At 39.7% G+C, this 23,371-nt stretch overlaps 1 protein-coding gene across 1 annotated transcript; it reads left to right on the top strand.

Annotated features, from left to right (window-relative positions):
* Positions 1–9: 9 nt before the first annotated feature.
* SOWAHC (sosondowah ankyrin repeat domain family member C) lies at positions 10–4,397 on the top strand. Its single transcript, XM_034658902.1, has one exon. It carries the CDS (start codon positions 196–198, stop codon positions 1,825–1,827), a length of 1,632 nt encoding a protein of 543 aa, XP_034514793.1. The 5' UTR covers positions 10–195; the 3' UTR covers positions 1,828–4,397.
* Positions 4,398–23,371: the final 18,974 nt, after the last annotated feature.

Raw genomic sequence — 23,371 nt, 5'->3', positions numbered from 1 at the left:
GGGCGGCGGGGGCGTGTTCGCTCGGGGCGCGGCCTCAGTAAGGCGGTGGCGGCGTCTCCTGCCGCGGACGCCCAGGCGCGGGTCCTGAGGAGCCAGCCGATTCAGCTCTACGTCGGTCAGAAGCCAGCGTTTTGAAGCCGGCCGAGATGGGGCCCGGTTGAGCCGCCCGCCGCCAGACGAGCAGCGTGGCTAAGGATGGCGGGGCCGGCGGAGCTCAGCCCCGAAGCCGTGCTGCGCTTCCTCTCGGAGCGCGGGGGTCGGGCCCGGCACGCCGAGCTGGTGCAGCACTTCAGGGGTGCCCTGGGCGGCGAGCCCGAGCAGCGCACCCGCGCCCGCGCCCTTTTCAAGGAGCTGGTCAATGCTGTGGCCACGGTGCGCACCGACACTGCCGACGGTTCTAAGTACGTGCACCTTAAAAAGAGGTTCTTGGAGGGGGCCCCGCCGTCCGAAGCCGTGCCCCCGCGGGACCCGCCCAGCATCTCGGTGACTGAAGAGCCCGAGTCCAGCAGCTGCGGCCCGGGGGCGCCCGACGGCCTGCTCGAGACCTGGGACAGCGGCCTGTGCCCAGAGGCGGCGTCCCCCGAGGCGTCCCCGAGTCCGGGTTGCGAGCCTACCGATGGGGAGCGCCCGGCCGCAGCGCTTGGGCAGCTAAGCCCGGCCGGCGAAAGCCAGAACGGGCCGCCCCTGAACGGCGGGGCCCGGAGGAAAAACTCGCGGCGAGACGTGCAGCCTACCCCCCGGGGACAGGTCCCCGGGCCCAGCGAGGACCTAGCGCCCCCTCCCCACGGCTGCGGGGAGATGGACTCGGGCAGCTCCCCCGGGGCGGTGACCACTCCAAGGTCTACCCGCCAGAACCTCCGGGACCTTGTGATGGGCAGCTCCCCGCAGCTGAAGAGAAGCGCTTGTCCCGGGGGGAGCAGCCCGGGAAGCTCCTCTGGGGGAGTACGCGGCAAAGGCGGGGGCGACTCAGACAGCGCATCAGTGGCTTCGTCGTCGGCGGAGGAGGAGAGCAGCGGTGGGGGTTCGGTGACGCTGGACCCTCTGGAACACGCCTGGATGCTCTCAGCCTCTGACGGCAAGTGGGACAGCCTGGAAGGGTTGCTCATCTGCGAGCCCGGCCTGGTCGCCAAGCGAGACTTCATCACCGGCTTCACCTGCCTGCACTGGGCCGCAAAGCACGGCAGGCAGGAGCTCCTGGCCATGCTGGTCAACTTCGCTAACAAACACCAGCTGCCAGTGAACATCAACGCCAGGACGAGCGGAGGCTACACTGCCCTGCACTTAGCTGCCATGCACGGGCACGTGGAGGTGGTGAAGTTGCTAGTGGGGGCTTACGACGCAGACGTGGACATCAGGGACTACAGTGGGAAAAAGGCCTCTCAGTACCTGAGTCAGAGCATCGCGGAGGAAATCAAGAACCTGGTGGGAGCTCTGGATGAGGAAGATGGAGAGAGTGCCACCGGCAGCGGGGGTGGGCGCTGGAGGCTTTCAAAGGTGCTCCCTTCGCACCTCATCACCTACAAACTCTCGCATGTCCTGGAGGATGGAGGGGATCATCACCACCACCACCACCACCACCACTTGACTGAGGGGTGGGCTGGAGGCAAAGCAAAGGATCCAGGTCGCAAGGCCCCTGGCAGCTCTAGTGGACGAATAAAACCCCGACTCAACAAAATCCGCTTCAGGACCCAGATCATCCACACTACACCCTCTTTCAGAGACCCGGAGCAGCCCCTGGAGGAGGGGGAGGAGGAAGAGGAGGATCGGGCTCTTAAAGGCCACTCATCCTCATTCAAACTGAGGCCGAAGTCCAATGTATTTGGGTAACAATAATTTGTTTTAGAAAATTCTAGGTTTATTGGTCTTCAGGAATAGAATACATAGTGCAGGCAAGGAAGTGAGACCAGAGAAGAGGCTAAGTTCTGCATTCTTGCTTGGGGAGTTGGAATGGGTGGGAGGAATTCCTCCTGCATTCTGGGTGAAGTAGGTTTCCAATTGATTTCATCAAACCTTCCCCCTAGGCCTCTTTTCCTTATGCCACCCCTCTGCCCTGGAGTCCCTGTTTCTGAGGACTGGAAATGTATTTAAATTGGGTGTACAGAATTGATGATTGAGGGTTGGATGCCATGCAAAATAAGGAATATTGCACTTTTATGTTTGTTTTTAAAAGTGGTTACTCTTCCAAGAGCAACAAGAAATGCAAGTTGTAATGAAATTGTTAAGTGTGAACAAAACTACACACTGCCCTGGTTTTTTGTTTTTTACTAACTGCATTTACCTTTTAAAATACTACTGAAGGTCAGTTCAAAGTTGAAAAGTGAAAATATTATTTAGAGAATAATGTGAATAAAAATGGTATCCTGTTTGTATTGTAAGTAGTGCTCAACTATTTTTTTAAAAAGCAATTTCAACTTTAATCACTGAACTAAAGAAATAGGCAACATTCATTTTTGAGGTAATCTATAGTGTGGTTTCCTCTTAACTATCTCTAGTATCACTGCACTCAGTGTTAAGGTACATTATTAATAACTACACAAATTTTTATTTAAAGAGAACACTTAACCTATGGTACTTTTAAGTAAAACATTGCCTTTGGTTCCAATTCTCACTCATTTGTTTTGCTATTCTAAAAGTCTAAATTTGCCAGAGTTTTAATTCTAGGGATCATATAACCATTGTTCTATTTGACATGACCCTATTTAGTGGTACTTAGATGTGAATTGCCTACAGAAGCTGTTTCTGATTTAGATGACTAGCAAAAATTGGCATAAATGTTAGAGAGCCTATGCTTCTGCGAAGTAATTATTAAATCAATGATTCTCACATAAGGTACACTTTTTATTTTAGTAATAAAGCACACTCATAGTCTGTGCTTTGTAGCAATGTTTGCAAATGTTTATAATACTAAAGACTTTCAATTTTCCAGTTTCCTTTTTGTTAGAGACGTACAGTGAAGTTATTGAAAAGCTGGAGAGTAAATCTACCCAGTAAAAAATAGCACTTTATAAAAGGGAAAAGAGAAGACATGGACTATTTCTTTATTTAAATGCTGCTGGCTATTGAATTCTTTTGTATATAAGTGAAAAATACCTTTCATTAAGATTACAGAGTTAAGTGTAGTTCTTAATTACATTTCATTCAAATTTGTTAGGGTAAACATCTATATAATTATTATAGAATTTAACTCACAAGCATATTAAATCAATTTGTAACAAGATTCAGAACAACTTTGTGGGAGATTAATTCTAACAAGTCCCTCTCCCTTAGTCTTTTTGGTCTCCTAACTGCTGAAACATAAGTTCCTGCAGCCCACAGAGGTTAAGGAGTGAGTTAACAGGTTACAGAGTGAATGAACCAGTATATAAATGGCACAGAACTGCAGTTTTAGAGAGTTCTTAGATCTTTACTTTCCCAAGTCGGAGAAATTTGTACCAAGTTTGTCACACCTTTCTAGATAGCAATTGAATTTGTTTAAAGACATATCAGAAATATTCACATAAAATATATAAACTATTATCCGTTGTGTGCCTTTTTGTTTTAGGGTTATGTATATATGAGAAGCACTTTTATCCATACATATGGGTAAAAACAGTCTAATTTTGTATAAATAGAGATTCCTTGAAGGTGAAAAGCAGTCATTTGTTTGGAATCATGTGCACATTTCCTATATCTAGTGCAGAACAAGCTCTATAACTTCCCGCTGAGGAATCTTACATTTCATTGACATATAAAGCTAAAGTGAACTATAAAAAGTAGATACTTCAGAACCATCTAAATGTTCTACTGAAGTCAATATTAATCTCAAACCGTGTATATTAGTAACTAATACACAGTGCACTAATACACATATTAGTAACTAATTGCACAAAATCTGTAATTTACTGTATCTTCAAGATTGAGTCAATACTTCATTTAATCTGCTTTTCACACTAAAGATTTTAACTTTTCCAATAAAATCTAACTTTAAATTTTCAAAATCAAATCATTCCTGAGGGAAACTACTTCTAGCATTCCTTGTCATGATGTGCTTGTGTGCAATAAGTATAGCATTTTCAGCTACTTAAACTGAAAAATAAAGAGGAATGTAGAGTTTCCAAATTGAGATTATTAAAAGCAAATGATATGTGTAATTTGATTTTGTGGAGTTGTGTCTGCCATTAATGGAAATATATATGTCAATTACTTATATGTTTGTTGATACGAAACTGTGTGGGGTAGACAACCCAAGTATGTCCATGTGTTTCTTATAGGTACACTTGAAACTGGTGAATGTTTGGTCACAATTCTCTTCACTTTTATGGTATGTAAAATGCAGCTAGTTTATATAACTTGAAAATCTGGTACTATTTTATTCATGACTGAAATCTTGGGAGTCCAGGATACCTTGTCTCTTATTTTTTAAATGAGTGAAACCTTGGGAGTTTATAGAGTGTATAATTTGTAAAAGTTTGTTTTGTCAAAATAAAAGGTTCTCACTACATTTTTTCTCTGAATTGTCTAAATCATTGTAGTCCTTTACACTTCTTACCTGTGTAGTGTTTTATAGTTCACACAGTGCTTTTCTAAGTTTCCAGTTATTTGATCCCTTTCCTGTCCCTTAAAGTTGATAAGGGAATGAAGTTTGATGGTTGTTCAGGGTCCGGAAGTAAATGGCAGCTAGTTAAGATTTTAAGATTCAGTGCTTTTCTACAATATTTGCTGCACTTCAAATTGCCAAATTTGGGCAAAACTACTGTAGTTTGGCTTCAGTGATGGAGGAATCAACTTGGACAGAAGGTAGTACCTTCACAACTACCTTTAAAAAAACAAAAACAAAAAAACATATAGTTCCATGCACACACCAGCAAACTTGAACCCTTCCTACCCAGACCAGATCTGGAAGGTATGGGAATGCCTTTTTTCTATTTTCTTCAATATCCGTTAAGCTTTGATCATTAATGAGCTCATTTCCTCACCAAATAAATACTTTGATCTTTATTTTAACAAAATTCACCTCTTTTCAGATGGCAAAGGATATGTGGGAAGCCTTGATATACTTGCCTGCCATTGCTCTCCTGGAAAGATCCAATTATCGTTGCTGCTGGGGATATTTGTCACTCTTGCTTTATGACAATTATAAAATATTTTTATATACAACTGAAGGATTAAATAAGTCTAGTTTCTGTTTCTAGAATGACTTATTTCCTTAGAAGTACGTATCTTAGAAGGGTTCATTGAACAGTCCATTTGAAGAGCTTTGTAATTAGTCCTAGTGAAAAACTATATTTTGCTAAACAAATGGCAATTATTTGGAGTTTCCTGGAAATTAATCCTAAAAAATAAATGCTCTGGGAATTTACTGCAAACCATTGTTTCTTCAGTGATGAGTCAAATTTTCATGAATAACATTAGGAGTTAGTTGGAAAATGACACTTTGTGAACTCATTTTTCAAGATTCAGCAGTAGACTTGTTTGTGCCATATCTGATTATTTTCCTCTGAAGAATATCATTTCATGTTATACTTTATTCTCCTTAATCTTCTGCTTAAAACTCAGTTTTGTCTTAGGACTGGCTTCCCCATTCAGTTAAAAAATTGTCTTTTTCCGTATTTATTTGTGAGGAATATGGGACAAGTCCCCACCCTTGCACAATGCCTGGTGTGATAAAGATAAGTGAGTGTTTTGGGTTGTTTTTTTTTTAGTGGAAAACACTAAAATATTTCATAGTGTTACATCACATGGATAATTTCAATGATATGCATTTATGCCAAATGAATAAGGGTAAGTATTTTTCATAGGATCTGGCTCCTAACTGCTAGCCAACCATTTCATTTATAGACCAGCCAAAAGAATGATTTTTGTGCAGGAGGTAAAATCAGCTTTAAGAGGATTTTACTTTGTGAGCAACTTAAAAGATTTTCATGAGTAAATTTGGTTATAAGAAAGTTTTGCCTTATAAATTGATTCAAGTACGTAATCCCTAGGAGAATCTGCTTTAACTGACTTTAAATATTCTAAGTACTATCATGTATACAAATGACTACTTTGTGTAATCCCAAAAAGCAAAAGAATAGAGAGGTGAAGTTTAGCTTAGCTTAGAGAACTTAATAATCATTTTAAACATGCCATGGAGTATCTCAGGAGGCACAACACAGTCCTTGGAAATAATTGATCCGAGGTTTCAGGAGCCCCCGAGAAGTTAAAATAGATCAAAGGCACCTTTGTGACTGATTCTTTCACTGCTCTAGGCCACAGCCATTCTGACCAGAGGTTTAGCTAAGAGTGGCCTGACTGAATGAAATAAATTATCCAGTGAAGTACCATTATATATTTTTTAACCCAAATTTAGGCTGTTCTGATGAAAGAACCTGGAAGCATGTGTTAGAATACTCTTATGGATCTCTCAGAAGTTTTGAATTCCCGAGATTTGTCTAGAGGTTTCCAATATTGGTAAATGCGATCCTTGAGTTTTGTCTTAGGCCATCTGGGCTGCTATAACAGAATACCATAGACTGGGTGGCTTATAAACAACAGAAATTTATGTTTCATAGTTATGGAGGCTGGAAAGTTCAAGACCAAGGTTCTGGCAGAATCTGTGTCTGGTTAGGAATCTGCTTCCTGCTTCATAGACAGTAGTCTATTCCCTGTGTCCTCACATGACAGAAGAGCAAAGGAGCTATCTGTGGTCTCTTTCCCAAGGGCACTAATCCCATTCATGAGAGCTCTATCTTCATGATCTAACCACTTCCCAAAGGCCTTACCTCCTAAAAGCCTCACACTGCGGATTAGGGTTTCAACGTGAATTTTGAGAAGACACAAACATTCAGTCCATAACAAGTATGTATTCAAGAGGCAATGGTTTGGTTGTAGCCATCAGGTCAGTCCTGTGGCTGCATGCTGACTCTGCACTAAGGAGATTCTAAATCTGGCGAAGGGTTTTCTTTGGCTGTATGAAAACAGTTAATACTTCCAGGAAGCTTACTGTGCATGCCAGGCAAGGTTTTAAGCACTTTACAAAAAGTAAGCTGTTTAATTCTCCCGGCTCCCTCCCCATTAGATTCTAGTGTCTCCATTTCATTGATGGGAAATTGAGAGGCAGAAAGTGGCTATTTGTCCAAGTTCACAAAGCTAGTTAGTAGTAAAGCCTGGCCTTAACCTCAGGCAGCTTGGTTCTTGGGTTTGTGGTAAGCACTAGACTGTGCCACTTCTCTGGGAACATAAATTCTAGTCAACTGGCCCTAAGCTTACAAGGCTACCACCTAGTGATGTAGAAATGATGTAGAAAATTCACAGTCCCTGGATAAGAAATCAAACAAAAACCACAAGCAAGCACTGATGATTGAGGCAAATACTGCTTTTAATACCGGGTATTGCTGCACAGGAATAAGATTAAAACTAGATTTTTAGGTGTTTAGTTTTTTTCTATCTTGCCTAGGATAAAATTCATTTGGGTTGAGAAAGATCATTTTCTTTGCTCAGAATGATAGAGTCGCTAAAATGTATAGGGTATGGTACTGTTTCTTTTTTCAGGCTCACCTCCCCTCTCCCCAGCCTCTCCTCGCACTTTGTCTGAGCACTAACCTTTAATGGAAGGCTCGTCGTTTCCACACAATCATAAGATTAAAGATCAACCTAGAAGAAAACCAGCAATACGTCATCCATTTTTCTTGCCATAAATTTACCAATTTTTAACCCAATGAATCTGAATTTTGATAACTCATTTTGGAATAGTCATAAACTTGCCTTTGCTGTATTACAAAGGGTGATATTTGTATGTTTAAAGAACAGAATCTTTAAGGATATTCACCCCTTGTTTGCAAACTGCTCTTAAAAATGAGTCACCTTCCACAACTTGGACACCCAGTTAATTATATATGTACTTCAATTGAATAAAAATGCCTTACTTTAATTTATTAACTATTTTTATATAAAAAATGTAATATATGCTCATGGATTTAAACAAATGACGGGGTAGAACCAGAAGGGGGAAAAGTAAAAACTACTCATTTTGCCCCATTTACATTCCCCAGCGTAACTCCAACTTAATAGTTCCTTCTATATTTTTGGGTATCTGACTTTTCTTTAATTTAGGCTATCCTCTCCCCTTGGTCTAAAATAATTCATTCAGTTTTTACTGGGTTAAACCTAATACAGATATTGAAAAAATGAAAAAAGCTAGTATTTAGAGTCTCACCTAAAGACACCTGAAGTCTAAGGCTTCAGAGATGAGAATAGGACAGTTTGGGCACTGCAGGAATCTTCACTAAGATGCTTGTTCAATCTCCATGTGCCCACTGCCAGTCTGTGGCACCCTTTCCGGAGGGAGATTTGCAAATGAACGTCTGACCATGCCACTCCCCGGCTTTAGACTGACAGAGTTTTCACAATTTCCCGAGGTCCGCTTTCTTCTTTCTGGCCTCATCTCCTGCCACTCCCCTCCCTGCCTCCCACCACACCATGATATATGCTTTCAATCCACCTTGCACACTTCGGAAACATTTTTTCACTCTCCTAGGGTTTCCTTCAGGTTTCCTGAAGCCATCTGCAAGCTGCCTGGGGAATGTTACTTGAGGTCTGCTCTTCTTTTCCTTCCCTGTGTGTGTGTTTGGGGGGGGGTAGTTAATGAGTATAGTCTAGACATGTGTAATTCTTAGCTGACTGGTCAGATTCACTCTCTCCTTGTGTCCTTGCATACATCTCTATCTCTTGGGTATATACAGAAAATCTATTCAGATTTGTGCTGCACTGTAATCAAGCTCTCAACTAATTATGAAGTGATATTTTGGTAAGCAAATGAACAGAATAAAGGAGTATTTAAGGGAAACATTTGTAGGTGAAGACTGTAACCACCACCACGTGCCTTTCATTCGAGGCTAATACTACCATTAGTGTAGGATATTGACGAGACAATTCCTGAACTGAGTGGAAAGTTGGACAGGATGAACTTTGAGGTCATTTTAACCAGAAAATTCTGTGATACAGATGCTTATTCTCATGCCCCGCCTAGCTGCAGCCATTCACTAACACTGGGACCTATGTTGAAGCAGAAATTTGTCAGCCTGGTTTGAGTTTATAAATAGAAATGAATTGTACTTATTGCGCCCCCCCAAAATAAAAAATCTTTTAAAACCAAATAACCATTCAAGAAATTGAGTTGTTGGGGCACCTGGGTGGCTCAGTTGGTTAAGCATCTGCCTTCAACTCAGGTCATGATCCTGGGGTCCTGGGATCGAGCCCCATGTTGGGCTCCGTGCTTAGCAGGGAGTCTGCTTCTCCCTCCCCCTCTGCTGCTCCCTCTGCTTGTGCTCTCTCGCTCTCTCTGTCAAATAAATAAATAAAATCTTCAAAAAAAAATTTTTTAAGAAATTGAGTTGCTAATTAAAAGTCATTCTTTCCCCCAAAACACTGTAATCTCTCAAAACAAACAAAGTAACACAGATACTTTCTAACATACACTGTTTGAGAGAATGTAAAAAGAAACACTCACTTTATGAGTTTAATGTAATCTTGATACCACAATCAGACTGGTAGAGTACAAGAAAACAAAATTATAGGCTGATTTCACTTGTTAACCTAGAGTTAAAAATCCTTAATAATAACTTATCAAATTCAGCAAATTCAAGTAAGGTACTCCCCTCAGCAGTGAAAGGCTGTTTCAAAATCAGAAAATCTGTTTGATATAATATACTACAATCCAGTATGTAGAAAAACTATTTAATCATCCAAACAACTTATATTCCTATAATACCAAGTGTTAGGGAAAATGTAGAGCAAAGGGAACTGTCATACGCAGAAGGGGTGTAAGGTAGAACCACTATGGAGAGGAATTTGGAAAAATGGAATGAATTTGAAGATACCTCTACTTTTAAGCCAACCATTCCACTTCTCAATACATACCCTACTCAGAAGGTACCCTCTATTTTTTTTCTTTTAGATTTATTTATTTATTTGAGAGAGTAGGGGGAGAGCACAAGCACAGGGAGGGGAGAAGGAGAGAGAGTCTTAAGCATGAAGCGGGGCTTGATCTCATAATCCCGAGATCAGGACCTGAGCCAAAACTAAGAGTTGGAAGTTTAACCGACTGCATCACCAGGCACCCCAGTGGATAGTCTTTATACCTAAAGCATCAGCATCACTTGGGAGCTTATTAGAAGTCCAGAATCTCAGGCCCCACCCAGACTTCCTGAATCAGAATTTGCATTTTAACAAGATCCCAGGAATTGGCTAGCTTTGGCTCTAGGAAATTCAAGCAAGGGAAGTGCATGTCTGTTGCAGCATTGTTTCTAATAACAAAAAGGGAACAACCCAAATTTCCAACACAAGGAGAAGATACATTGTAGTACTACCATACAGTGACATACTATAAAGCAGTTAAAAATAAATGAAATAAAACCATACATACCAACATGGATTAAATTCAAAATTGTAGTGTTAAGTGAAAAAAGAAAGCAAATTGCAGACTGAAATGTAGAGTATGATACAGTTTATATTATTTGAAAATAATATTCTGTTTCATTTGGGGTTACAAACATATGCAGCATAAAAAAGGCGTGGGGTGATATATAACAAATGTAATATGGTTGTTACCTTTGCAGGGGAAGGAGAATGAAGTGGAGAAATAACTATACCATGGTGTTCTGTTTCTTTTTAAAAAAAAAGATCAGAATCAAACATAGTAAGATGTTTAAATATGGTACAGTTGGGTGACGGGTATATATTTTTTTTTACCATTTTTTTATATGTTTGAAATATTGCGCAAGGGAAAAAAAAGTACAAAGAGAGAGAGAGAGAGAGAGACAGGCATACTTTGGTCTCTTGTCATGACTTTTCCATTCTTCCTCGTCTTGCTGTTTATTTGAACTCATTCACAATAAAATCTAAATGATAAAATATAGTCCCTGGGGAGGCTACAGCAGCAAGCTGTTAACAGATGAGGCAGGATTAAACTAAAGAGGCAAACACCAAGGACATCAGCTAGTGGGTGATAAAGGGAGGCTGATTGGCACACTGATCCCACAACTCCATCCCAGCCCCCTGTCCTGTGCCTCGCTCTGGAAACTGGCATATTTCAGACTTGCAGCTATACCTCTTAGACCCTCAAATTTGAAAAATTTATTTAGACTGGCCTCCTTCAAATTACTGCTTTGCAGATTAGGAAGGTCAAGTTGAGATGCAGGCTCTTCTGTCTCTGTCATTCCACAGGTAAGCTGGGGATGAAGATCTTTCCGGAGAGTAGAGCCCCAGCTTGGTCCTCAGATTAATCGAAGTCTGAGCAGTGTACAGACATCAATTTGCTGGTGTGGACTGGGGCTAGGACAGTGAGGGCCTAGATCCATAGTTGAGGCGGTGACTTAAAATTTTTTTATGGGAGTCTATAAAATACTCCATAGATTAATTTTGACTGTCTTTGTATGTTATATAAATGGAATTGTATAGTATATACTCCTTGTGTCTGACTTTTTTCCTGAATGATGTTTGTAAGATTCTTCTGTATTATCGTTTGCAGATTGGTTGTTTATTCTCCTTGCTATATAGTTGTGTGACTATAACACAATTTTTTATGTCAATTGAGTAGTTTCTATTTTGGGCTATAATGAGTGTGCTGTGAATATTCTAACGAAACGCAGATGCTGGGTGGCAGGGCATGCATTTCTTTTTAGCTCTGGTCCATCTGGGACAGTGACCTCTTGATTCTCCATCTTCCAGATAGAAACAGAGGTGGCAGTTGCAGTGGTCCTCTTCTGTGGTGGTATTCTGGGAGGGTCTTAGAAGCTCAGCCTACAGCCTTTTCTCTAACACAAAGACGTTCCAAGACACCTGAGAGACTGCAATAAATACCCCTTTCCTGATTTCTGTTACAAACAACTGATCATGAGCCTTTAAAGAATGTATTTCCTGTTATTCCCATTATAGCCACATTTAGTTTACTAGGGTAAGCCCCTCTCCCTTATATGCTTACTTATATTCTCATGTTTTCTACATGGATGTATTTTTCTGCCTCCAAAGCTGTCTGCTTATTTTATATTTTTTTAAAATCTATCCACATTTCATTTCAAGGCATTTCACCAATAGGATGACATGCTACCTTTTCAAAGCAACGCATCTCAGGTAGGACATTTAGTTTACTTATAAATGGCAGAGTTTGTTAATCTTACAAAAGTACTTAAGTAGTTCTGGTTGTTATCCCTTTTCTTCTTGAAGGATCTCATGTTTTTGGCAAGCCAGCTGGCAATCATTTAATTGTAAGTGTATGACTAAACATAAAATACTTCCAAATGGATAAATGCTATTGAATAGCTACCAGGAAGTACAAGTGTTACGTGGCCTAAAGTAGTTTTTTAAAATAAATTGTACTGATTTTTCATTTTTCTGGACCTTATTTCCACAAATTTGAAAAATGATAAATCTCTACCTTAATATAAATATATATATATTTATATATATATATTTATATGATATATATATTTACTAAATTGAGAATTGATTTTTAAATCTCAATACCATATATGATAGGAAGTTTCTAAGATTAAAAGCTTGAAAATTATATATTATAAATATTCTAATAGTGCTAGTTATTTGAAGCTTAAATACACATGATGCCATCGTTGTATGAACTGGCAGTTGACTTGTGGCAAGCGTAGGATGGCAGATATCATCTTGTCCAGCTCTTGGTGTTACACCCAGAGCAGCAGAGATAAGGCAAGAGTACCACTGTGGCTGAGCTAGGGTGTGGATCTAAGCCCACAGGGTCTCAGCTCACTACTCTTGCCTCCACTTAGACTATTTTCTGTGGTTTGGGTCAATTATACTTTCTTATAATAGGATATTTTGAAAAGAAGTCTTGTTCATAGTCCCAAATCTTTTTGGAAAGTGAGGTAAGTATAGAGATATCAATTCATAAGTTTAATGACTAATCTGTCAAAACTTGCCAAAACCTTAATTTGGGAAACCCTAGTTGCAAATAGCATTCAAATTTAAATTGTATGTTGATTTGTATCCTAAGTCCCTTCCCACTACTAATATGAAGTTTGAAAATCCTGTGATCTGGGAGAAGCTACAAGTTCATCAAGCCAGCTCATGATCATTGTTGTGTAATAAAGAATGTTTCTGGTCTTTGTCTTGGCTTCCTGTCATGGAGTCTCTTAAATGTCTTGGAATTTCCTAAATGATTGGAGTGTTTTTCTTATGCTAATGAGGTGACCCGTGATAGGTCCCTAGATAGCTTTAGGATGGGGGGGATGGTCACCAACAAAAAGCCAACCATATAATTAGAGGGTTGGGACTTTGAGACACACCTTTGGGGAGGGGAAATGGGCCTGGAAATTGAATTCAGTTGTGTGGTCGATGATTTAATCAACCATGACCTTGTAATGAAACCCCAGTAGTGACACGCCCTGATTCCACAGGGAGAGGGCACAGAAACTATGCATTTGGGACCCTCCCAGATCTTGCCCCATGCGTATCCTTTACAATAAACCTATGCTCATAAGTATAGCTCTTTCCTGAGTTCTGTTAGTTGTTCTAGAGAAGTACCAAACCAGAGAGGACCCTCTGAGACTTGTGGCTGCCGTCTCAAGTGAGGGCAGCCTGTGGAGGACCCTGCCCTCAACCTGTGGGGCCTGCAACTAACTTCAGGCGGCTAGTGTTGGAACTCAATTACAGTGTACCCAATTGGTGTCAGACCAGTTTTGGTGGAAACAATATCATATTATCTGTTCGATACTTGATGTCCAAGATGAAATACACAATTATCATGTTAGATTTCTTCCCCTTTGAATTCCTTTTTGGCTCTAAAATCTGTGCTCATGCTCTATGGAAAAGGATTTTGGGGAATTGTGTTAAGCAGGGTCCTGATGGGAAATAGAAGGCATGTTCAGCTGGAATTTTTAAAAGACTTTTGATTGAAGGAACTCTCAACAAAAATTCTCAGAATGCAAAGATTTGGTGAGAGGGAAGAAAAAGCTTTATCGCCATGCAGTTTACAAACTGGGGAGACATAGCCTCTCCTGCAAACCCAAAGTACACTCCAAAATTTGTCACAATTTGCCAAACTGCAAACTTCAGGAACAGAGTGACTAGCAGGATATAGCTCACCATTTCTGGTAGCAGTTTCAGGATGTGGCAGCAGCCGCTAAAGAGCGTGATAAGATATGTTGCAGGGATCTTTCTGCAAATTTTAATGAATTTTGTGCAAGCTTGTCATCTTGATGTTGACTGGTTTTTTTCCTCATGGTCATTCAGCCTGATTATGATTTTCAGTTTTTTTCCCTTGACATGAAGGGACTCACCTTGTCTGTTAATTGTTGCTGTCTAATTATTGGGGTGTCTCATTCTCAGAACAATTTTAAAAAGAATAGATAGGATTAAGAAACCAGCAGGGAGGGGCGCCCGGGTGGCACAGCGGTTAAGCGTCTGCCTTCAGCTCAGGGCGTGATCCCGGCGTTATGCGATCAAGCCCCACATCAGGTTCCATCGCTATGAGCCTGCTTCTTCCTCTCCCACTCCCCCTGCTTGTGTTCCCTCTCTCGCTGGCTGTCTCTATCTCTGTCAAATAAATAAAATCTTAAAAAAAGAAAAAAAAAAAAAAGAAAAGAAACCAGCAGGGAAGGCTGAGGTACCCAGGGAAGCTGTTACCACCCTCAAGCCTGAGATGTTACCAGCACCTATTGAGAACTGGAGAAAGGGCCTGTCTAGTAAGTCCTGTCATCCCAGAAGGATGCAGCCACTGCAGGACCACAGCCAAGGGCAAGGAGCAAGCCAGCCTCCCTCCTCCTGTGCTTCTCAGCAATTGAATGGAACTGAAGCAAAGTTAAACCCGGATGATCTGTCCCCGAGGTAGAGAATGAATCTGGGGATGAATGGATGCTGTCTAGCACAGAGAATGAGTGTAGGACTCAAAATAAGAGATGGGAGATTCCAGGACTATCAGATTGGTTGATTTTCAAAAAGTCAATGGGTATTTGTTTTCTCCTGTAGCATGGAGCTGATACTATTTAATTCTGTTAAAAATCTAGTTTGTGCAACAGCTGGTATCATATGAATGCTATTGCTCAAAAGAAATATGGATTAACTGGTAACTTCACGTGCAGTTTGTAGTTAGGCATTTTCCTCAGGAAGCCTTTGAAGAGTTGGCTACATTTATATGTTACACGTTCCCTGTTGTATTTTCCCCTATGATGTTGTAATTTAGTTTTTCTATCTGACTATTTTCCATACTACATGGTGAGCTTTTTCTGGGCACAGATTTTTTCATACTCCTTTCTGAACACTCAGCACAAAAATGTGAGCAACTAACAAGAGACTCTAAGTTGAATAAACTTATTTGAAAGAGAATTAAAACTTTTTAAAAAAATATTTTATTTATCCAGGGCACCTGGAAGGTTCAGTTGGTTAAGCAACTGCCTTTGCCTGGGGTCATGGTCCTGGGGTCCTGGGATTGAGCCCCACATCGGGCTCCCTGCTTCTCCCTCTCCCCTCTGCCTGCCACTCCCCCTGCTTGTGCTCTCTCTGACTCTGTCTCTGTCAAATAAATAAAATCTTAAAAAAAAAAAAATAAAAGATTTTATTTACCCATTTGACAAATAGAGAGAGCACAAGCAGGGGGTGGGGGAGCAGCAGGCAGAGGGAGAAGCAGTCTCCCCACTGAGCAGGGACCCCATTGTGGGGCTTGATTCCCAGGACCCTGGGATCATTACCTGAGCCAAAGGCAGATGCTTAACTGACTGAGCCACCCAGGTGCCCCTAAACAAAACTTTCATAAATAAGATATATAGTAAATGAAATTTAAAATGAACAAACTTAATGGACAGCCTGCCTTATACCAGATCAGACATTTCAGAAGAAGAAAAAAAAAAGTCACCTGGAAGATACATTTGAAGAAATTATCTAGATGCAGCTCAGAAAGACAGATTTTTTTTTAATGTAAAAAAAGAAGGTAAGACACATAAAGGAGTCTTTATGAGACCTAACATACATGCATTTAGGATTCCAGTAGGAGATGAAGAAACAATGATGAAATTTGCCCCAACTGATGAAAAATACCAGTCATTGATCAGGTAGTCCAACAAATGACAAGCAGAATAAGTGACTAGAAACTGACAGTTGGTATATTATACTTAGACTGAAGAACACCAAGTACAAAGACAGAGCACTAAAATAAGCCAGAGAGAAAGGTACATTATCTCCCCAAAATGGACAGGTAGGCTAGGTGCTAATCCCTTAATAGCAATAAGAGCAGTAAGAGCCACAAGGCCAAGGGGATGAGGGCTTCAACACACTGACAAAAATAACAGTCAGCTGTAATTGAAGTTGAAGCTAAGAGGTCTTTCAAGACTGAGGGCACAATAAAGGTGCTCTTCAGATAAGTAAAAAATGAAAGAATTTCCTGCTAATAAAGTTGTTCATTAAAGAACTATATTGAGAAAAAGGCAAAGTAATCCCAGATGGAAGTTCTGAGACATATGCGGTTATGTGTACATTAATGTGCATATGTGGGCAAATCAAAAAAAGACTATTGACTGCATAAAACAATAATAACAATCACTTGTAATTTAAAAATTGAGAGAACTAACATAGGAAGGAGTTTCGATCTGCATACAAAAAAAGATCAATGTTCACTATAACACTAATTTGCATATAATATAAAGTCAAACCACAATTGAGTATCTACAAAGAAGTTAAAATCTGGTAAACAATTATGACCATCTTTTTCTAATTAAATATCCCATTGCTGTCATGTTTATTGTTTTGTCATCTGCCAGCAACCCCAAACACATAGGCTATGACAAAACCTACGTCCTGTTAACACCAATTTATAGGGAAACCTGATATTGATGATCCTAATATTTTCCATACATTTTTGCAATTTATTAAGTTTTTGCATGTTAATGAGTTAGTTCTTCAATCTGCTTTATGAAACTCCAGTGTTTAGCAGAAGTGAGAGAACTACTTGGCATATTATATTCTAAACATGTATTTATTTAGTGAGCCAACATTCTCAAGCACTGAAGTGAGTGGCATTTTACCACTCTGAGCTCCAGAGGGGAGCCACATGTCATGTCCTAAGAGGGAACTGTGTCCAAACTGGACTACTGTGTGACCCTAAGTTGAGAAAGAAGCCAAGATTGAGGAGATCCAGAGTGAAAACCAAAAGTAAAGATGGTTCGTGAAGATGAAGTGAGTGCTCTCCTCTTGAAAAATAATTCACTCAGTAGGTATTATTGAGTGCAATTAGATGTCATGCACTTTTCTGGGTGCTAATTTGTAAACAGGAATAAGATATGTTCTATACTTTTCTTACTCTTGGAAAGTGATAAATAAATACAGAATTGTACTACAGTTATTAAGAATCTGGTGATGGTTTACAATTCTTATGTGTTTCCTGCTGAGAAGAGCATACCAAGAAATAGTTTTTCTATGAGAAAATATTATGCAGCACCCTAATATGTCCCCTGATATGAGGCACTGAAAAGAATACATTACTTCTATGAAATCTCTACCAAAAGTATGTAACCTGAATGGAATAATTAGAAAACATCTGACAAACCCATATGGAGGGACTTTCTATAATATATTGACATGTTGTCTTCAAAAACGTTAATATCATAAAAGACAAAAAGAGTCAGAGGAACTGTTCCAGACTAAAAAAGACTAGAGAAATATGACAACCTCATGCAACACATGATCCAGACTTTCTTTTGCTGTAAAGGACATTATTAAGATAATTGACAAAATCTGAATAAGTTCTGTAGATTATAATGGCATTGTGTGGATGCTAATTTTCTGATTTTGTCATTGTGGTTGTGTAAAGAATGTCTTTTCTCCGAGGGAAAACAACCTTGAAGAGTGAGACCCAGCCATCTACAAAAAGATAATGGTGATCTAATTGCAGGTCTTCTGTGTGACCTCTTTTCATTGTCCAGCCTAAAAATCAATGCAGTTTGATTTGGCTTTCACACATATGTTAAGAAAATCAATTTCTGATACCCCATCTAATATAGTAATACACAGTAATACAAAGAGTAGGTTTGCACAGTAATAAAAAAATTTTTTTTAAACGGAGCCTCAGCCACGGTGCTCCCATTATTCAATTCTTTAGAAATTCTTTTAAAATAATTTTTATTTATTTTTAATTAAAATATATTTGATAAATACATTGTATAAAGTTAAGGTGTACAACATGATAATTTGATACATTTACATATTGTAATCTGATTGCCATTGTAGCAATAATTAGCACCTCTATCACATTGCATAATTATCTTCTCTTTTTAATGATTGGAATCATTAAGTTCTAGTCTCTTAGCAAGATTAATGATTATAATACAATATTGTTGTATTTTAAGTGCTTTTAATAGCTCATTCATGAGGGCCTGATCTCAGCTACCAGAACTGGCTCTCCAAAAAAACCACTAAACTGCTAAAAACCATTAGAAACCACTAAAACTGTTAAAAGGCAGTTTCAAATGCCTAGGAAATTGCATTATTGAGATGATGATTTTGTAGGACTCCCTAGTTCTTCTGCCAACACCCTGAGATGATGTTTCTTGAAATAGAAGTTGGAGACTTTCTTCTACCTCTGGTAGAGTTCTGGCCACGCTCCAGAACAGAACCTGGATCCAGCAGATGTTGCTACTGGCCAAACCCCTTTATGGCAAACATGGGAGCAATTTTTTTTTAATGTTTTTTTATTATATTATGTTAGTCGCCATACAGAACATCCCTGGTTTCTGATGCAAAGTTCAATGATTCATTAGTTGCATATAACACCCAGTGCACCATGCAATACGTGCCCTCCTCACTACCCATCACCAGTCTATAACATGGGATCAATTTAAAAGAGGTGTCACATGGGTCTGTTAGCCAATCATCTTGGAAAGAAGGAGCTAGTTTACCTAATGCTTAGAATGGATTTTGTTGTCGGACCTTTCATATGTTAAAGTAGTTTGATCTGTGGCACCCCCTCATTTGCAGAGATTCACTGAGATTTTTTTCAAATGCTTTTATTCTCTACTTTCTGAATTGAGGAGTTAACAGTAGTGATGGATTTAAGCATTAGGCCAAATTTATGCTAAGAAAATAAAACAGATGTTTCTCCATCTTACTGGATTGTTGTAAAGAGAATCTCTCCATAATCTTATGCAGGTTTTAATTAAGTAGTTACTTGACTCTGGAAATCATGTGAGGAAATTGGTTGTAATCTAGAGGCTTAGACGCGCCTTTTACAAAAGGTTACTACAGGCCACTCCTGTTTTCTAACAGTAGTAGATTGGAAAAGAACCCACAGAACTTCCTGCTCAGAAAGGGCTGGGGATTTTCTCTCTTTCTTCGGTCTTCTACTTTTTTCTAGAAGAGTGCATTAACCATAGTGGGGGATTCACAGGAACACTCAGGAATTATATGATTTCTTTTTTTCAAAGCCCAAATCTCTTTTAATATTTCATCTTTCCTCACAATGGCTCTGAACAGTAAGCATGTTTTACAGGATCCCTTTTCTAAAAACTGGTAAACTCAAGCCAGGGAAGGGCAGAGCTGATTAGTCCCTGGGGCCCAGCAATGCTTCATTAGCAGTCTGTCACTGCAGTCCTTAACTCCAGACTGCCAGCTTCCTGCTCCCATGAATCACCGCCACACTCAGCCATTTCTCGATGGGAGGCTCAAATTCCTGGGCTCTGTTTTTACCCTGTCCTACTGCTGTCTACTGAACAGTCATTCCAAATCCTCCAGCCTGGAGACTGAAGCATCTGTTATTCTAAATCAGGCCCAGGTGTAGCAGGAAGGACTGAATCAGATGGCTCGGCGCTCATCCATACCCGCCTGGCTCCTGTTTCCAAATCAACTCTGACTGACAATCTCCTGATACTTAGAGGCTGTTGCTTTTTTATGGGACTTACCAAAGGCTAGAAATTGAAGATAAATCTCCTAGAATTACTTAAAAAAATAAGAGAAGGGAGAAGGGAAATATTCAGGATGCCTAAGAAGTATAACTGCAAATAATGGCTTCCAAACATGGGTTGGCCTGGATATATACCCAAAAGAATTGAAAAAGAGGGACTTGAACAATATTTCTACACCAATGTTTATAGTGGCATTATTCACAATAGTTAAAAGGTAGAAACCCCTCAAATGACATTGGTAGATGAATGGGTAAACAAGATGTGGTATATTCATAGAAAGGACTATTATTCAACCTAAAAAGGAATAAAATTCTGACACAGGCTATAACCTAGATTAATCTTGAAGACACTATGCTAAGTGAAATAAGCCAGGCACAAACAGAGAAATACTGTATATAATTCCATTTATATGAGGTACCCAGAGTAGTCAAATTCATAGAGCCAGAAAGTAGAATGGGGGTTGCCAAGGGATTGGGGGAGAGAGAACGGGGGCTTAATGTTTAATGGGTATCGAGTTTCAGTTTTGCAAGATGAAAAAGTTCTGGAGATGAATGGTAGTGATAGCTGCACAACAATGGAATGTACTTAATGCCACTGAACTGGTCTAAAAATGGCTAAAATGGTAAATTTTATGTTATGTGTATTTGCCACCTTAAAAAAAAAGGATTAGGGAACAAAGGGATAGAATCCTAGCCAGTCATGTAAATAGCAGAGGCAGGTTTTCTGTTTCTCAAATAATCTTTATTTTCCTTTGGCTATTTGAGACATATTTTAGAAAGAAATTAGGATTAATAAAAGAAACTGAGTAGTGTCCGCTTAATGAGTGGTTCAGGGTGTTTCAGCCAGATTGTGTACTTTGGCAACCAAACATTTGGGACAGACAGAAGTGTTATGCTGTAAGCAGAAAATGAAAGTCCCTTGTGTGTGCACAAAATGACACTTTACTTAGAGCGTGGGGGAAATCTGCTAATATTATCTTCTAAGGGCATAAGACAAAATCTTCCCACACTAAACCCAAAGTATTCAGAAGGCTGTCACCAGGTAATTTTTTTTTCTCTTCTGGGCAGATTGCCTCACTTCTGGCTTTTCTTTTTCCTAATTTGGTTTTCAGATATCACCACCTTTTTCTTTTCAAAGGCTCTACCTCTAGCATCTGAGTCATTACAGCCATTTAAGTCATATTTATTTAATCACTTACTACAGACCATAGTGCTAAGTCTTCTGTGTGTACCAATAAGTACAAGACAAGGTTTTGGGTCTTATATCTTAGGGAGGAAAGTCACATGTATACAGAAAAGTAACTAACAATGTCAGTGTTGAAGGTGAGATACACATACTAATGTGTTACTGATGCTCCCAGAAGAAAAGTGTATTGTCAAATGGGAAGCATTAAAGGAGACAGACCAAGGAACCATGTACCTGGAGTAATGGTGGATGGGTTAATTCCAGAAACAAGACAATATAATGCATGTCCTCAAAGTCTGTGTTCTCCACCTGACATTGGGAGACAATGAATAACACACTTTGGTTAGAACAAAGTGTACATCTGAGAAGTAGAAGATAAGATAGGAAACAGGAATTGCTGTCAAAAGATTGTGGGTCCCAAGAGTCAGGGATATTATCTCGAGGGAAATGGTTAGCCGTTGTTCATAACTTTTCATTTTGGAACGTGTCAAAAATATGGAAAAGTATATGTAAGCCCCAATAAACCCACAAACCAGCCTCCACAGTTAGCCATTTTGTCAAATCCTCTTTCATATATTTTCCTACCCACTTCCCTCGTCTCATGTTATTTTGAAGCAAATCCCAGACATCAGAAAAAGTGGAGTTCATAAGCATTGTCGAAAGGCTTAAAACTGCTGCTGGTAATTTAGGAATATAATATTTGAAATCTAAATGCCTGTTTTCTACAAATCGTAAAAATATAGACACTCCCTGTGATGCCAGATTGCACATCATCAGGGGTGTGCGCAGTAAGGCATGTGGGCGTTTAATGCAGGAGGGTTAGTGTCCAGCAAGGCTTCCCAGTCCTCTATGAAATACTTAGATTTTTTTAAAAGATTTATTTATTTAATTATTTGAGAGAGAGAGAGAGAGAGTTTGAACGGGGGGGGGGTGGGCAGAAGGAGAGGGAGAGAGAGAATCCTTGAGCTGACTCCCTGCTGAGAGCAGAGCCAGATGCGGGGCTCAGTCCTAGGACCCTGCAATTATGACCTGAGCCAAAAAACCAAGAGTTGGCCGCTTAACCAACTGAGCCACTCAGGTGCCCTGAAATATTTAGATTTTTAAATTCTTAGTAAAACTTAAAATTGAAGAAAAGTTTGTTGGTGTCCCTAAAAGGAAAAAGTGTGTACACATACACACAATCACATAATCACAATATCAGTATCACATGTAAAATATCAGCAATGATTACTTAATATCATCAAATATTCAGAGTGTTCAAATTTCCCCCATTTTCTCAGATTTCTAAATAGTTTTTTTTTTCAAAACAGAGTCCAAGTTAGGTTCATGCATTTCAATTGGTTATGTGTTAAGTCTCTTAACTGATAGGTTTCTCCCCCAGTTACTCCATCAAAAAAAAAATTAGCTTCTATTTATTTATCATTTTTAAAAGATTTTATTTGTATATTTGAGAGAGGGAAAGCTAGAGACAGAGCATGAGCAGAAGGGGAGGGGGATGGGGAGGGACAGAAGGAGAGGGAGAAGCAGATTCCCTGCTGAGCAGGGGACCTGATGCCAGGCTTGATCCCAGGACCCTGAGATCATGACCTGAGTTCAAGGCAGACACTTGACAGACTGAGCCACCCAGGCGCCCTATAGCTTCCATTTATTTGTTGAAAAAATTGGTTCCTTTTTCCTGGAGAATTCCCATAGTCTAGATCTTGCCAACTGTATCCCGATGGTGTCATTTAGCATGTTCGTCTATCTCCTTATTTCCTAGAAATTGGTATTCATATCTACAGACTTAATTATATTCAGGTTCCATTTTGCCAAGAACACTTCGTAAGTGGCATTCTGTACTTTTTTCAGGAAACCCATAACATCTGTTTTTTGTACATGTAAGTGTGAAGTTTACAGTTACTGAAGATGGGTGCTCTGATCCACTATTTAATTAAGTGTTGCCAAATGGTTGTCTTCTAATTATATCATTCCATCTTCAATTATTAGCTGGAATACTTCTGTAAAGAGAAGCTTCTTCTCATCAACTATTCAGTTACACTGAGATACAATTCATATGGGAAAAGAAGGATAAATGCATGGGTTTTACCCTTTTATTTGCCAGTTTTCCAAATAATAAAATGGTTTCCTAGAATCTTCCAAAGGTGCCCAAGGAATGGAATTTTAAAGACACCTTTATGAACTGTGATCTTTAACATATTTAATGTTTTCAACCCTCCATAATTATTTTTTGATGCTCTAATTTTCATAGCCAACTTGAGAGGGTCTTTCTGACCTTTGGTTGGCTCTCAAGTTGGTTAATAACTCATTTTGAC

Source organism: Ailuropoda melanoleuca, chromosome 4, assembly GCF_002007445.2.
Source record: "Ailuropoda melanoleuca isolate Jingjing chromosome 4, ASM200744v2, whole genome shotgun sequence".
Taxonomy (NCBI): domain Eukaryota; kingdom Metazoa; phylum Chordata; class Mammalia; order Carnivora; family Ursidae; genus Ailuropoda; species Ailuropoda melanoleuca.
The sequence above is the reverse complement of the archived record's forward strand: the minus strand, read 5'-3'. Positions and strand labels throughout refer to the sequence as shown.

Coding starts and splice junctions, on each gene's coding strand:
- SOWAHC (XM_034658902.1), top strand. CDS start 196: ATGGCGGGGCCGGCGGAGCTCAGCCCCGAAGCCGTGCTGCGCTTCCTC.